At 33.8% G+C, this 17526-nt stretch overlaps 1 protein-coding gene across 3 annotated transcripts in view; it reads left to right on the forward strand.

The window, feature by feature from the left end:
• GLCCI1 (glucocorticoid induced 1) overlaps positions 1-17526 on the forward strand; it is a 118154-nt gene that overhangs the window by 52561 nt on the left and 48067 nt on the right. For all 3 annotated transcript variants that reach the window (XM_030857218.2, XM_030857216.2, XM_030857217.2), the window contains exon 3: positions 10149-10235. In XM_030857218.2, the coding sequence (XP_030713078.1) occupies positions 10149-10235 (87 nt within the window). The remainder of the gene's footprint in view (positions 1-10148; positions 10236-17526) is intronic.

Here is a 17526-nt window from a genome sequence, read left to right on the forward strand (position 1 = left end):
TGTAAACTCTAAAAGACATAGTTGTAAACTCTAAAAGACATAGTTGTAAACAGTGAAGGGTTTGTCATTATCTATTTTTAAAACGTTTCTGTAACTTAAAATCAGACTCTAATCTTAATTATTAATTTAATGATCATTGATTTTTCAAGTAATTCTGTTTCATTTCTTGCCAGCTTTATCAGTACCTTAATATTAAGGATCATCTATGTAAGTACAGTAAAATAATTAGCAGTCAGTAATCATATTTCCGTAATAGATTATAAACTATAATAAATTTCAAGGCTAAGGGTGAACCATACAAAAAACAGATTTTAAAGCTTTACATAGGATTTAAGTAAGTTTTATAAAAGATTAAGAGAATTTTGTGACGTGATTAGTTTTTTTGTTTTGTGGGTTTTTTTGGAACTGACTCTAGGCTCTTGCATGTTGAAAAAGAATATTTTCTTGCTGGGGGTTAGTTTGACCTGTTCTGAAATTGATAAAACAGGAAAGCATATTTGCCCTTGCTAGTCTGTGAATAAAGATATAAATAACAAAAGCACCCATTGTTCAGATCTGATAAAGGATGTAAAATATGTAAACAAAATATGCAAACAACTCTTAAAATTCAACTATAAGAAAACAAACAACCTGATTAAAAAATGGGCCAAAGACTTCCTAACAGGCACCTCACTAAAGACGATATACGCATAGCAAACAAGCATATGAAAAGATATTCCACGTTATATGTCATCAGGGAAATGCCAGTTAAAACGAGATACCTCTATACATCTGTTAGAATGGCCAAAATCCAGTACACTGGCAATACCAGATGCTGACCAGAATGCAGAGCAACAGGAACTGTTGTATGTTGCTGGTGGGAATAGGAAGTGGTACTGCCACTTTGGAAGACGGTTTGGCAGTTTCTTACAAAACTAAACGTACTCTTACCTTACAGTCCAGCATTCATGTTCCTTGGTACTTACCCAAAGGAGTTGAAAACTTATGTTCACACAAAACCCTGCATACAAATATGTATAGCAGCTTTATTCATAATTGCCAAACTTGCAAGCAAGCAAGATGTCCTTCAATAGGTGAATGGATGAATAAAGTGTGGTACATCCAGACAGCAGTATATTATTCAGCACTAAGAAGACATGGAGGGACCTTAAATATATATTACTAAGTGAAAGAAGGGACTCTGAAAAGGCAACCTACTGTATGGTTCCAACTACCTGACATTCTGGAAAAGGCAAAACTATGGAAAGAGTAAAAAGATCAGTGCTTGTCAGGGGTTTGGAGATGGTGAGGAATGAATAAGCAGAGCACAGACAATTTTTATGTCAGTGAAAATACTATGTATGGTACACAGAATGCACAACACCAAGAGTGAACCCTAATGTAAACTATGGACTCCGGTGATAATGATGTGTAGTGTAGGTTCATCAGTTGTAACAAACGTACCACTCTGGTGGGGGATGGCTGTGCATGTGTCGGGGTGAGGGGTATATGGGAAATCTCTGTAATGTCCTCTCAGTTTGGCTATGAACCAAAAACTGCTCTATTTAAAAATAGTCGTAAAAACAAGTGTGTAGTCCTGTGCAGTAGGACTGTTTTCTGTTTATATCACTCAGAGAAGAAGCATTCGTCACCCAGGAAACCAGAGCTAGGAGGATGGGCCTGGGGGTTGGAGAAGAAGCTTCATGGGCTGGACTTTGGATGATTCTGAGAGGTGAAAATTTAAAAATGGCTTCTTCCACCTGTAGGTATCATTTTCATATAGAGGGGACTTTTTTTAGCCAAACACCTTTTTGTCAGCAGTCTTAGAGATAGACTTTGGTTCTGCATTACTCAAGTGTATGAAAGGTTCATTTTCTATTCCCTGGTAGTTTAAATGGAGGCAGCTAAAAAGGGAGAATCCCGCTAAGTATGGTGGCCGAAGAGTAAGATATTTTATATAATACCAATTACTGAAGATTATACTTCTTTCCAAGCTGTCTGTGGAGGATGTTAATACACATAAAATGAGTGTTCTGGGGTCATATCAGTAAGAAAAAGTAAAGCAGGTTTTTAAAAAAGTATCTATGTATTTGTATATTTGAGTTTTGAAATGCTAATTGCATTGTACATTGAGTAAAGGAGTACAGAATGTAATATTTTCCAAATTTATTTGACCATGGAATTCTTTTTCATATATTTTTTACTAATACCCAGGAACAGTGTTATAAGTAGCACCACTCATAAAATTCTGCTCTAGATTAATGGAGGGAATAACAGGCCAGTTGGAAGGAATCACTTGCTGATATGAAAGCAAAGAACTTTTGCTACTTTGTGGTGGTGTTTTCCTAATTTAAATGGTAAAACATTTCTCAAATACTCAGATTTAACAAACTGGATACAAATTAATTCATCCTCTGTGACTTCACAAGCTTGAGCATTAAATAGATTTGAAGACCAAGTAGCCATCTTTGGTATTGCTTTGACTAAAATAATTTGTTTAAAATCAATGATTAGATCAACCTCTTAGATAGCCTCATCCACCAGAGGGCAGACAGCAGAAGCAATAAGAACTACAATCCTGCAGCCTGTGGAACAAAAACCACATTCACAGCAAGATAGACAAGATGAAAAGGCAGAGGGCTATGTACCAGATGAGGGAACAAGATAAAACCCCAGGAAAACAACAAAATGAAGTGGAGATAGGCAACCTTCCAGAAAAAGAATTCAGAATAATGGTAGTGAAGATGATCCAGCACCTCGGAAACACAATGGAGGCAAAAATCCAGAAGATGCAAGAAATGTTTAACAAAGACCTAGGAGAATTAAAGAACAAACAAACAGATGAACAATACAATAACTGAAATGAAAACTACACTAGAAGGAGTCAATAGCAGAATAACTGAGGCAGAAGAATGGATAAGTGACCTGGAATACAGAATGGTGGAACTCACTACTGCGGAACAGAATAAGAAAAAAGAATGAAAAGATAAGAAAAAAGAATGAAAAGAAATGAAGGCAACCAAGAGAGCTCTGGGACAACATTAAACACAACAACATTTGCATTATATGGGTCCCAGAAGGAGAAGAGAGAGAGAAAGGACCAGAGAAAATATTTGAAGACATTATAGTCGAAAATATCCCTAACATGGGAAAGGAAATAGCCACCCAAGGCCAGGAAGCGCAGAGAGTCCCATACAGGATAAACACAAGGAGAAACATGCACACACACATAGTAATCAAATGCACAAAAATTAAAGACAAACAAAAATTATTGAAAGCAGCAAGGGAAAAATGACAATTAATATACAAGGGAACTCCCATAAGGTTAACAGCTGATTTCTAAGCAGAAACTCTACAAACCAGAAGGGAGTGGCATGATATATTTAAAGTGATGACAGGGAAGAACCTACAACCAAGATTACTCTGACCAGCAAGGATCTCATTCAGATTCGATGGAGATATCAAAAGCTTTACAGACAAGCAAAAGGAAAGAGAATTCAGCACCACCAAACAAGCTCTACAACAAATGCTAAAGAAACTTCTCTAAGTGGGAAACACAAGAGAAGAAAAGGATCTACAAAAACAAACCCAAAACAATTAAGAAAATGGTCATAGGAACATACATATTGATAATTACCTTAAACGTGAATGGATTAAATGCTCCAACCAAAACACACAGGCTTGCTGAATGGATACAAAAAGAAGACCCATCTATATGCTGTCTACAAGAGACCCACTTCAGACCTAGGGAAACACACAGACTGAAAGTGAGGGGATGGAAAAAGATATTCCATGCAAATGGAAATCAAAAGAAACCTGGAGTAGCTATACTCCTATCAGATAAAATAGACTTTAAAATAAAGAATGTTACAAGAGACAAGGAAAGACACTACATAATGATAAAGGGATCAATCCAAAAGGCGATATAACAATTATAAATATATATGCACCCAGTACAGAAGCACCTCAATACATAAGGCAACTGCTAACAGCTATAAAAGAGGAAATCGACAGTATCATAATAATAGTGGGGCACTTTTAACACTTCACTTACACAAATGGACAGATCATCCAAAATGAAGCTAAATAAGGAAACAGAAGCTTTAAACGACACAGTAGACCAGATAGATTTAATTGATATTTATAGGACATTCCATCCAAAAACAGCAGATTACACTTTCTTCTCAAGTGTGCACGGAACATTCTCCAGGATAGATCACATCTTGGGTCACAAATCAAGCCTCAGTAAATTTAAGAAAACTGAAATCATATCAAGCATCTTTTCTGACCACAACGCTATGAGATTAGAAATGAATTACAGGGAAAAAAATACGTAAAAAAGACAAACACATGGAGGCTAAACAATACGTTATTAAATAACCAGAGATCAATGAAGAAATCAAGGAGGAAATCAAAAAATACCTAGAGACAAATGACAATGAAAACACGATGATCCAAAATTTATGGGATGCAGCAAACGCAGTTCTAAGAGGGAAGTTTATAGCTATACAAGCCTACCTCAAGAAACAAGAAAAATCTCAAGTAAACAATCTAACCTTACACCTAAAGGAACTAGAGAAAGGAGAACAAACAAAACCCAAAGTTAGCAGAAGGAAAGAAATCATAAACATCAGAGCAGAAATAAATGAAATAGAAACAAAGAAAAGAATAGCAAAGATCAATAAAACTAAAAGCTGGTTCTTTGAGAAGATAAACAAAATTGATAAACCATTAGCCAGAATCATCAAGAAAAAGAGGGAGAGGACTCAAATCAATAAAATTAGAAATGAAAAAGGAGACGTTACAACAGACACCACAGAAATACAAAGCATCCTAAGAGACTACTACAAGCAACTCTATGCCAATAAAATGGACAACCTGGAAGAAATGGACAAATCCTTAGAAAGATATAACCTTCCAAGACTGAACCAGGAAGAAACAGAAAATATGAACAGGCTAATAACAAGTAATGAGATTGAAACTGTGATTAAAACTCTTCCAACAAACAAAAGTCCAGGACCAGATGGCTTCACAGGTGAATTCTATCTAACATTTAGAGAAGAGCTAACACCCATCCTTCTCAAACTCTTCCAAAAAATTGCAGAGGAAGGAACACTCCCAAACTCATTCTGTGAGGCCACCATCACCCTGACACCAAAACCAGACAAAGATACTACAAAAAAAGAAAATTACAGACCAATATCACTGATGAATATAGATGCAAAAATACTCAACAAAATACTAGGAAACAGAATCCAACAACATATTAAAAGGATCATACACCATGATCAAGTGGGAGTTATTCCAGGGATGCAAGGTTTCTTCAATATACACAAATCAATGTGATACACCATATTAACAAATTGAAGAATAAAAACCATATGATCATCTCAATAGATGCAGAAAAAGCCTTTGACAAAATTCAACACCCATTTATGATAAAAACTCTCCAGAAAGTAGGCATAGAGGGAACCTACCTCAACATAATAAAGGCCATGTACGACAAACCCACAGCAAACATCATTCTCAATGGTGAAAAACTGAAAGCATTTCCTCTAAGATCAGGAATGAGACAAGGATGTCCACTCTCACCACTGGTATTCAACATAGTTTTGGAAGTCCTAGCCACGGCAATCAGAGAAGAAAAAGAAATAAAAGGAATACAAATTGGAAAAGAAGAAGTAAAACTGTCACTGTTTGTAGATGACATGATACTATACACAGAGAATCCTAAAAATGCCACCTGGAAACTGCTAGAGGTAATCAATGAATTTGATGAAGTTGCAGGATACAAAATTAATGCACAGAAATCTTTTGCATTCCTATACACTAATGATGAAAAATCTGAAAGAGAAATTATTGAAACACTCCCATTTACCACTGCAACAAAAAGAATAAAATACCTAGGAATAAACCTACCTAAAGAAACAAAAGACCTTATGCAGAAAATTATAAGACACTGATGAAAAATTAAAGATGATACCAACAGATGGAGAGATATACCATGTTCTTGGATTGGAAGAATCAATATTGTGAATATGACTATACTACCCAAAGCAATCTACAGATTCAATGCAATCCCTATCAAATTACCAATGGCATTTTTTACAGAACTAGAACAAATCATCTTAAAATTTGTATGGAGACACAAAAGACCCCAAACAGCCAAAGCAGTCTTGAGGGAAAAAAACGGAGCTGGAGGAATCAGACTTCCTGACTTCAGAGTATACTACAAAGCTACAGTAATCAAGACAATATGGTACTGGCACAAAAACAGAAACATAGATCAATGGAACAAGATAGAAAGCCCAGAGATAAACCCACGCACCTATGGTCAACTAATCTATGACAAAGGAGGCAAAGATATACAATGGAGAAAAGACAGTCTCTTCAATAAGTGGTGCTGGGAAAACTGGACAGCTACATGTAAAAGAATGAAATTAGAACACTCCCTAACACCATACACAAAAAGAAACTCAAAATGGATTAAAGACCTAAATGTAAGGCCAGACACTATAAAACTCTTAGAGGAAAACGTAGGAAGAACACTCTTTGACATAAATCACAGCAAGATCTTTTTTGATCCATCTCCTAGAGTAATGGAAATAAAAACAAAAATAAGCAAATGGGACCTAATGAAACTCCAAAGCTTTTGCACAGCAATGGAAACCATAAACAAGACGAAAAGACAACCTTCAGAATGGGAGAAAATATTCACAAATGAATCAATGGACCAAGGATTAATCTCCAAAACATATAAACAGCTCATGCAGCTCAATATTAAAGAAACAAACAACCCAATCCAAAAATGGGCAGAAGACCTATATAGACATTTCTCCAAAGAAGACATACAGATGGCCAAGAAGCACATGAAAAGCTGCTCAACACACTAATTATTAGAGACATACAAATCAAAACTACAATGAGGTATCACTTCACACCAGTTAGAATGGGCATCATCAGAAAATCTACAAACAAGAAGTGCTGGATAGGGTGTGGAGAAAAGGGAACCCTCTTGCACTGTTGGTGGGAATGTAAATTGATACAGCCACTATGGAGAAAAGTATGGAGGTTCCTTAAAAAACCAAAAATAGAATTACTATATGATCCAGCAATCCCACTACTGGGCGTATACCCAGAGAAAACCATAATTCAAAAAGACATATGCACCCCAATGTTCATTGCAGCATTATTTACAATAGCCAGGTCATGGAAGCAACCTAAATGCCCATCGACAGACGAATGGATAAAGAAGTTGTGGCACATATATACAATGGAATTTTACTCAGCCATAAAAAAGAACGTAATTGAGTCATTTGTAGAGATGTGGATGGATCTAGAGACTGTCATACAGAGTGAAGTCAGAAAGAGAAAAACAAATACCGTATATTAATGCAGTATGTGCGTTATATATACTATTATTATATAATATATATTATATATAAATATATCATTAATATAATACATTAATATATTATTATTATGAATACATTATTAATTATGATAATATTAATATTAATTAATAATAGCGTGTAATTATAATATTGATATTATTTATATAATTTTAATATTATTAATATATTAATAATATTATTAATTATATATATTATATATATAACAATATTAACGCATGTTTGTAGAAAATTGGTACAGATGAACCGGTTTGCAGGGCAGAAGTTGAGACACAGATGTAGAGAACAAACGTATGGACACCAAGGGGGGAAAACCACAGTGGAGTGGGGATGGTGGTGTGCTGAATTGGGCGATTAGGATTGACATGTATACATTGATGTGTATAAAATTGATGACTAATAAAAATAAATAAAATAAAATTAATGATTAAATGTATAAAACACTGCTCTCAATAGAACTTTATGCAGTGGTGGAAATGTGCTGTATCTGTGCTGTTCTATATGGCAGCCGGTAGCCTCTAGCCACATGTGGTTATTGAGTATTTGAAACGTGCTAATGAGATTAAAGAACCGAAGTTTTTGTTTTATTTTCATTAATTTAAATTTAAATTATTACATGTGCCTAGTAGCTTTTGTTTTGGACAATGCAGTCTTTAGAATATAATAGTATATATGTGCAATTAAAATGAAAATTTTCTTTGGGGAGTATTTTTTGGAAAAGTTGAAACTATGATGAATATGCTTAAACAATTTATATACATGTAATTTTATAGCCACATGACTGAAAGGATTTTTCCAGTGGTTTTGTACTTTAAAAAAAAACTATATATTTTACTAGATAGATTTCAGGAACATAAATATTCTTTTGTAGTTAGTGTTTATGTATTTCTTTTGTATAACCAATACTACATTCTGAAATAATCAAATAGGTTTTCACATTCAATTTTAAAAAAAGAATGACAATAGGAAGAAAGAAGATACTCTGAGATGAGAGACCTCAGATTTAGTTTCATTTGCCATTGGTGTGCTTGGCAGTATTAAGGCATTTGCAGAATTTTTGTGGCTACTGATTTAACTCTAAGTTGGAGATACAGTTTATGTAAATTTCCTTTGAAAAAGTTAGAGCCATACAAAATGAAAATAGTGTTATAAATGTTTTTGTTAATTATGGAACATGCCAGAAATTTTATTCATTTTCTGTGAATATGCTTTTGAGTTTTAAACATTGTGATCCTTAATCATTTGATTTTTGATGAGAGCAATGCCTCTGCTTGGTAGAAAGGTAAAAGTATTAAGGGATATAAATTCTCGAAATAAAAGTTTGACTAAAACAAAGTCATAATTGAATAATCTTAGCATAAATTATTAAAGATATGACTACTTGGGGGGATTATTTTCAGAGTAGTTTTTCTTATCTGGGACTGAGATTAGGAAAATTTAATAACTAATTATTTGCAAGCAGTTTAATATATTAATACCTCTTATCTTTGCCATTACCAAGTGAATAAAATATTTTACTCAGTATTATGACTAAATAGTTTCACTTTAGTATTTGAACTGTTTAAGCAGTTTATTTGTATTTTTATTCAACTAGCATTCAATTGTTACTGGTTTTATTTTGCAGCATCATTACTTTTAAGAGGTGGTAATTATTTAAAACTTTGTCCACAAGCATTTTGAATTGTATAGAACTGATGGCTTCTTCATAAGTTGTGTATTATGTAAAGTCACAGGTGCAGCCTCAATATGAATGATGAACTTTTCTGTATGTAATAAAAAATAATTTTTGAAGCAATATATATTTATATTGGGTTGGCCAAAAAGTTCGTTAGGGTTTTTTCCCTAAGATGTTACAGAAAAACCCCAGTGAACTTTTGGCTTACCCAATATTTATATATGATAATCATTACCCTATATCTGTCTTAAAATAGTGGTTTTAACTTTCCCTAAGTTGCATTACACTAAGAGTCTTCTCATATATTAAGGATGGTAGTTTAATATTTAAAAATTTTTAATACAAGTACTAAATGATTTTACTATTTGGCATTTAGTGTTTTGTGTTATGTTTGGATGTAGTGTCTGTCATAGGTTAAATCGCTGAAAATGAAGTTTTAGGTAAAAGCAATTCTGTTTTCTGCCATGTAGCTGAGGTTTTCTTTAAGATGCATTGTTTTAAATTATAGTCAGTTTAGCTTAATCTTGTTTATTTTTATAATAACTTTTTCTATTTTTATAGTAACTTTATATTTTTATATAAAGATGCTTGATGTTTTTCAAAAAAGGATACTATTATTAACACACTCTTTCCTGAGTATAGAAAGAATATAGTACATTCAACCCTTTACCTAACTAAATATTGACATGTAGGTCATCTGTAACCCCACTGCTTCTAAGCATGTTCTGTTAATCTTACTTCTCTTTAGTAAACATAACATTTCATAATTATTTTGCCTATTCTCTTTAAAAACACCAATATACATATTTCACAGTTCTCTTTGAATTTGATAAATTTAATGTTGATGTAAAAAACCAAATGTTTTGAGTAACATTACTCAGAAACATCTTAGATTGATCATATCTAATTCAGAATAATAAACATTTCACAGGGTCATGAAAGTCTTAGCTTTTAAGGCATCCTAGTATTCAGTATAACCCTTTAATTGGTATGTGCTAAGATTTTGAAATATGTTTGATTTGCTGTGAGATTAAGGATAGAGGCAAAATTCTTTATTTTTTATTTTACTTATTTTTTTAAAGACACCTAGCTGTTGGGTAGAAGAAGGCACAGAAAAGAGATCACATCAGCGTTCTGCATCATGGGGAAGTGCTGATCAACTAAAAGAGGTAAGTCACTTCTGTTTTCAGTCTGTGTGCTGCTTTGGTCCTAGCAAATTATCTTAACTATTTCCTGAATATAATGATACTTCCTATATTTGTGATAAACTTACCTCTCTCAGAGTTTTAAGGGTTGCCTTCCACATTTTGGTGAACAATTCTGAGTTTACATTATTTGTGCCCTTCATATTCTTTATAAATATTTCTTATGTACCCACTCAGCTTTTGCCTTTCCAGAATGAAGTCTGATTTTATGTAATTTTGTCTTGTTTATTTGTTATATTTTGTTCCCACTTCAGCTTTCTTACTCTTGAGTTACCGCAACTAGAACTATAGATCACAATTTTTACAAAGGTAGGATAGTGTTTTCTGTTTCTTATAATTTTTTAATGATATCCAGCATATTGTTGCCCTTTGAGACCCGATAGTATAGTGGAATCCATGTCTTTGAGAAACAGTTATTATAACCCATTCCCTTATGAATAACCCAAATTATGATAACTTTATGTATTAATATATTTTTTGATTATTTTCCTGTAGTGTTATCTTTTATCCATCTAAATTCTTATTTATTTGCTTTTATAAAATTACAGAAACTTAGAGTTGGAAGGTCATCTAGTCCATCTCCTATATAAACACTCCTTCTTAGAAAACATTCATCTAGTCTATTACAGTCATTCTCAGTGAGAAAAGCTTATCACTTTGCAAGAAAACCAAACCAGTTCTGTTTGTTGCCCCTTAAGTTGTTAGTTTATTTTGTACTATATTGAACTCAAAATTATACCCCTAAGTTTTGACTCTGCCCTCTGTATCAATATTGAGTAAGTCTAATTTAAATATTTGAAAGGTTTGCAATATGTCATTTTCCTCCAGAGTAAACATTGACATTTCTCTCAAATATATTTCATATGCCATAGTATCCATACCTCTTAGTATCATTTGCATATCCTATAGGTTATCAGTATTTCTCATATACTGTGGTGTCTGGACTGAATAGATATAGTAGTCTATTAGCATGATTTTGCCTGTGATTGTATTACATTTTTAGGAACTTCTTTATATTATTGATGTACAGAAATCCTCAACTCCTATCTATGCACACAAACACATATGCGCAAAATCAGTTTTTCCCAACAGCAACAAAAAACAAAGGAAGCTGAGTCTAATATATCTAGTCTAAAATAGGTACATATCTATGCACAGAATATTGAGTAATATTGAATAAAAAGTAAATTTGCTCTTTTATCTTAGAGGTAAATACAATCTCAAAGTTATAGCCAAGATTAGGTATAGTTGACTTTGGACTACAGCAATACATGATATACACTATTAAAAAAGGAATGGCTGACATGACTGAGTGAGAGATTTAATTACTTCCCTCACAAAGCAATCATAAAGCTGGACAAAACTGTCAAAACAAATTCATCACTCTGGAAATCAACCAAATAAATTGAGAAACTTTATTCATGAAAAGTACTGAACTCAGGGTAAGAATCTTAGCTGCAAACAAATAGGACCAATGGCTCTGCTAGTCTGAGATTGTGGTCTAATTTGTGACAAGCAACAGACTCATGGAGTAGCAGGATTTTATAGAGAGTTCTAGGAGGTAAGACAATCTTGGGGGCTTGGTAAGTTCACCACATATCACAGGTTGATTGGAGGCTGTAGACAGGCACAGCAGAATATCAAGTGGGCCCAGTCACCCACGTATCACTGGTTAGTGGAGCCTAAGAATATCTGGAAAGGAGATCAAACAGGCCTAGTGGTAGTAAAATCTGAGGCCAACTTTTAAAAGGCCCAAACTTTGAATGCACTCCTCATTTCACACACAAATCCTCATTCAAATATACACACATCCTGAGAGTGGAAGCCTTACTGGATTGAGATGTTTGAGTAAAATCTCTGAATAGTTTTTGGCTAAACACTAAGGTGACACTGGAGACCAGCTTAAAAAGGTCTTAAAAAGCCAGTCATAGAAAGAAAAATGAGGGGGGAAAAATGGAGTAGAGATATCAGCAACCACACATGGTGGGGAAAACAGACTTTCAGTCCATCAGCCACCCTCAGAGAAAATCAGAATCTAGAGTTACTCCAATATATTATCTAAAATGTCCAACATTCAACAGAAAATTTAGAGATATGCAAAGAAACAAGAAAGAATGACCCATAGTTAAGGAAAAAAAAACAGTCAATAGAAACTGTATCTAAGTGTCTCCATATGTTGGATTTAGCAGACTAAAACATCAAAGCAGCTATTATAAGTATGTTCAAAGAACTAAAGAAAACCATGTTTAAAGCATCAAAGGGAAGTAGGACCACAGTGACGCAATGAATAAAGAACTTCCACATAGATGTAATTATTATAAAAAATATACAAACAGAAACTGTAGCATTAAAAAGTATAGTAATTAAAAAAAATTCACTAGATGAGTTTGATAGAAGATTTAAGATGGCAGAAGGATCAGTGAATTTGAATATAGGTCAGGAGAATTTATATACTCTGAAAGAACAGAGGGAAAAAGATTGAAGAAAAGTCAAGCCTCAGAGGCCTGTGGGGAAACATTAAGTTCATACATATACACATAATGGGAGACTGAGGGGAGGAGAGGGGAGTTAAAAAATATTTGAAGAGATAATGGCAGAAAACTTTCCAGATCTGATGAAACACAATCTATATAGATTCAAGAAGCTCAACAAACCCCAAGTAGGAAAACACGCAGAGCTGCACATAGACACATCATAGTTAAACTGTTGAAAGCTAAAGGAAAGAGAAAATCTTGAAGCTGGAAGAAGAAAATGACTCATTACACATAGGGGACCAATAATACATTTAACAACTGGTATTTTTCATCAGAAACAGTAGAAACCATAAAGCATGACATATTCAAAGTGCTAAAAGAAAAATATCAACCAAGGATTCTATATTCAGAAAACCCAGCCTTTTAAAATAAAGGTGAAATAAAGTATTCCTGGATAAACAAAGATTGAGAGACTTTCCTGCTACTAGACTGTCTTACAAGAAATACTGAAGGTATTGACTCCAGTTTAATTCAAATCAATAGGAAGAATTGAAGAGTGTTGGCAAATATGTGGGTAAATATAAAACAGTCTATAGATAGATTTTTCTCATTTTTCTAAGATTATATAAAACAATAATTATAACACTGTTGTTGGGTTTATAACATATACATTTAATATATATGACAATAACAACACAGAAGAAAACAAGGGAAAAGACATATTTTGGAATATAGTTTCTCTTTTACTGGAATTAAATATTATTTTGAAGTAGCTTATAATAAATTAGAATTCATGTTATAATCCCTACAGCAGTTGCTAACAAAATAACTCTATAAGAATAGAAAATAAAAAGTATCAGAAATGGATTAAAAAGATACAATAAAAAATATTTATCACAAAAGAAAGCAGTGTAGGAAGAAGACAGAAATAAAAAAGATGTGACAAATAGAAAAATAGCAAAATGGCAGGAATAAATCTATTTAATTACATTAAATGTGAATGGAGTGAACATTATATTCAAAAGGCAAAGATTGTCAAACTGGATAAAAAAGCAACACTCAGCTATACGTTGTCTGTAAGAAACACATGTTAGATTCCAAGACACAAATAGGTTGAAAGTAAAAAGATGGGGAAAGATACACAATGAAGACAGTAATAAGGAAACATCAAGACAAAACAGACTTTAAGACAAGAAGTATTACTGAAGACAAATAGAGACATTTCATAATGATTAAAGGTCAGTACATTCAGGAAGATATAGCAGTCAAAAATTGTATGTACATCTAACAACAGTCTCAAAATGCATGAAGCAAAACTGTGGAAGGAGAAATTCAGTTTCTCTAATTGGGGATTTCAATACCTTACTCTCAATACTTTAAAGAACTACTAAGTAGGTAGAAATCAGCAAGGAGATAGAGGAGTTCAACAGTATCATCAGTCCGTTTGACCTAACTGACATACATAGAAAACTCTACCCATTGACTGCAGAATACATATTCTTTTCAAACACGTGTGAAACATTTTCTGGGTAAGACTATATACTGGGCCATAAAACAACTCTCAGTAGGTTACACAGGACTGAAGTCATATAACAGAAAGAAATCTTTAACAAACCCAAATATTTGTCAATTAAAGAACACTTACCTAGTACCACAGGGAAATTTTAAATATTTAAATAAATGAAAGCAAAAAGACAACTTAGAATTTATGTGTACAGGTAAAGCAATGCTTCAAGGAAAACTTATACCTTAAGTGCATATATAAGAAAAAGAGAAAATTCTCAAATCATTACTTTAAGCTTCCATCTTAAGAAACCAGACAAAGAAGAGCAAAGCAGAGCAAAAGCAAGCAGAGGAAGGAAATCATAAAGAATATAGCAAAAACCAATGAAACAGAAAAATACTGGAAAAAAGCCAATAAAACTAAAAGTTGGTTCTTTGAGAAGATCAACAAGGTGGACAAACCTTTAGCTAGACTGACCAAGAAAAAAAAACACACAAATTACTAAAATCAGCAGTGAAAGGGGTGACATTACTACCAACCTTACATAACTTAAAAGTATTATAATGGAATATTATAATCAAATTTATGTCAATATCAATTTAGAAAATAAGCCAAGATGGATAAAATTCCAGCAAGACACAAATTACTAGAAACAAATTACCAAGACTGATTTAAGAACAAATAGAAAATATGAGCAGACTTGTAACAAGTAAATAAATTGAATGAGGAATTTAAAATCTTCCCACAAAGAAAATCCCAGGATTGGATTTGGTGAATTCTATCAAATATCCAGAGAAGAAACAATGTTAATCATTCACAAACTCTTTCAGAAAATAAAAGAGAAGGGAGCACTTACCAATTCATTTTATAAGTCCAGAGTTATCTGATTTCAAAGGCAGGCAAAGACATTAACATTTCAGATCAATATCTCTCTTGAACGTAGATGCAAAAATCCTTAACAAAATATTAGCAAACCAAATTCAGCAACTTATATAAAGGATTATACACCAAAAGCAAATGCGACTTGTTCCAGAAATGCAAAGTTCTTTTAAGATCCAAAATTCAATTAATGTAATAAATACTACTATATTAATAAAATAAAGAAACAAAACTGCATAATTATCTCAGTAGAGTCACAGAAAGCTTTTGCCAAAGTGCAGCATCCATTCATGATAAAAATCTCTAAACAAACCAGGAATAAAAAAGAATTTTCTCTGCCTGTTAAAGAGCATTTATGAAAAACGTACAGAGAATATCATATTCAATGGTGAAAGCAAGAATGCTTTCCTCTAAGATAAGAAATAAGATAGTGATGTCCACTGTCACCTTGTCACCACTTCTATTCACTTGCGCAGGAGGTTCTAGTCAGGCAAGAAAAATGAATAAAAGACATCCAGATTGTTAAGGAAGTGGTAAAACTGCCTTCATTCACAGATACATGATCCTATATGTAGAAATTATAGGGAACATATAAATATATTACTAGAACTAATACAAGTTTAACAAGGTTGCAGAAAAAAAGATCAACATACAGAAATCAAGTGTTTGGTTGTTTGGCCTGAGGCGACCCACCACTGGAGCTTACAGGCACTTTGGTGGGGGTGAATGGTGGACTCTGGGGGGGTTCACACCAAGGAGTACTCCCCAGAACTTCTGCTGCCAGTGTCCTTGTCCCTGCGGTGAGCCACAGCCGCCCCCTGCCTCTGCAGCCGACCTTCCAACGCTAGCAGGAGAATCAAATGTGCTGTCACAGTTGTGAAAACTGATTAAAGGTAGAGTCTATGCGACCAGAGGGCAGACAGCAGAAGCAAAAAGAACTACAGTCCTGCAGCCTGTGGAACAAAAACCACATTCACAGAAAGATCGACAAAAGGAAAAGGCAGAGTACTATGTACCAGATGAAGGAACAAGATAAAACACCAGAAAACCAACTAAATGCAGTGGAGATAGGCAACCTTCTAGAAAAAGGATTCAGAATGATGATAGCGACGATGATACAGGACCTCGGAAAAACATTGAAGGCAAAGATCAAGAAGATGCAAGAAACGTTTAACAAAGATCTAGAAGAATTAAAGAACAAACAAACAGAGATGAACAATAGAATAACTGAAATGAAAAATACACTAGAAGGAATCAATAGCAGAATAACTCAGGGAGAAGAACAGATAACTGACCTGGAAGACAGAATGGTGAAAATCACTTCCGTGTAACAGAATAAAGAAAAAAAAATGAAAAGAAATGAAGACAGCCTAAGAGACCTCTGGGACAACATTAAACGCAACAACATTCTCATTATAGGGGCCCCAGAAGGAGAAGAGAGAAAGAGCCTGAGAAAATATTTGAGAGATTATAGTCAAAAATGTCCCTAACAGGGGAAAGGAAATAGCCACCCAGGTTCAGGAAGCACAGAAACTCCCAGGCAAGATAAACCCAAGGAGAAACATGCCGACACACATAGTAATCAAATTGACAAAAATTAAAGACAACCAAAAACTATTAAAAGCAACAAGGGAAAAACAACAAATAACATACAAGGGAACTCCCGTAAGGTTAACAGCTGATTTCTCAGCAGAAACTCCACAAGCCAGAAGGGACTGGAATGATATATTTAAAGTGGTGAAAGGGAAGAATCTACTAACAAGATTACTCTACCCAGCAAGGATCTCATTCAAATTCCATGGAGAAATCAAAAGCTTCACAGACAAGCAGAAGCTAAGAGAATTCAGCACCACCAAACCAGCTGTACAACAAATGCTAAAGGAACTTCTCTTAGTGGGAAACACAAGAGAAGAAAAGGACCTACAAAAATAAACCCAAAATAATTAAGAAAAAGGTAACAGGAACATATATATCAATAATTGCCTTAAATGTGAATGGATTAAATGCGCCAACCAAAAGACACAGGCTCGCTGAATGAATACAAAAACAAGACCCATATATATCCCATCTACAAGGGACCCACTTCAGACCTAGGGACACATACAGACTCAAAGTGAGGGGATAGAAAAAGATATTCCATGCAAATGGAAATCAACACTGGAATAGCAATACTCATATCAGATAAAATAGACTTTAAAATAAAGAATGTTACAAGAGACAAAGAAGGATACTACATAATGATCAAGGGATCAATCCAAGAAGAAGATAAAACAATTATAAATATATATGCACCCAACATAGGAGCACCTCAATACATAAGGCAACTGCTAACAGCTAGAAAAGAGGAAATCGACAGTAACACAATGGACAGATCATCCAAAATGAAAATAAATAAGGA

The sequence above is a fragment of the Globicephala melas genome, chromosome 9, assembly GCF_963455315.2.
Source record: "Globicephala melas chromosome 9, mGloMel1.2, whole genome shotgun sequence".
Taxonomy (NCBI): Eukaryota; Metazoa; Chordata; class Mammalia; order Artiodactyla; family Delphinidae; genus Globicephala; species Globicephala melas.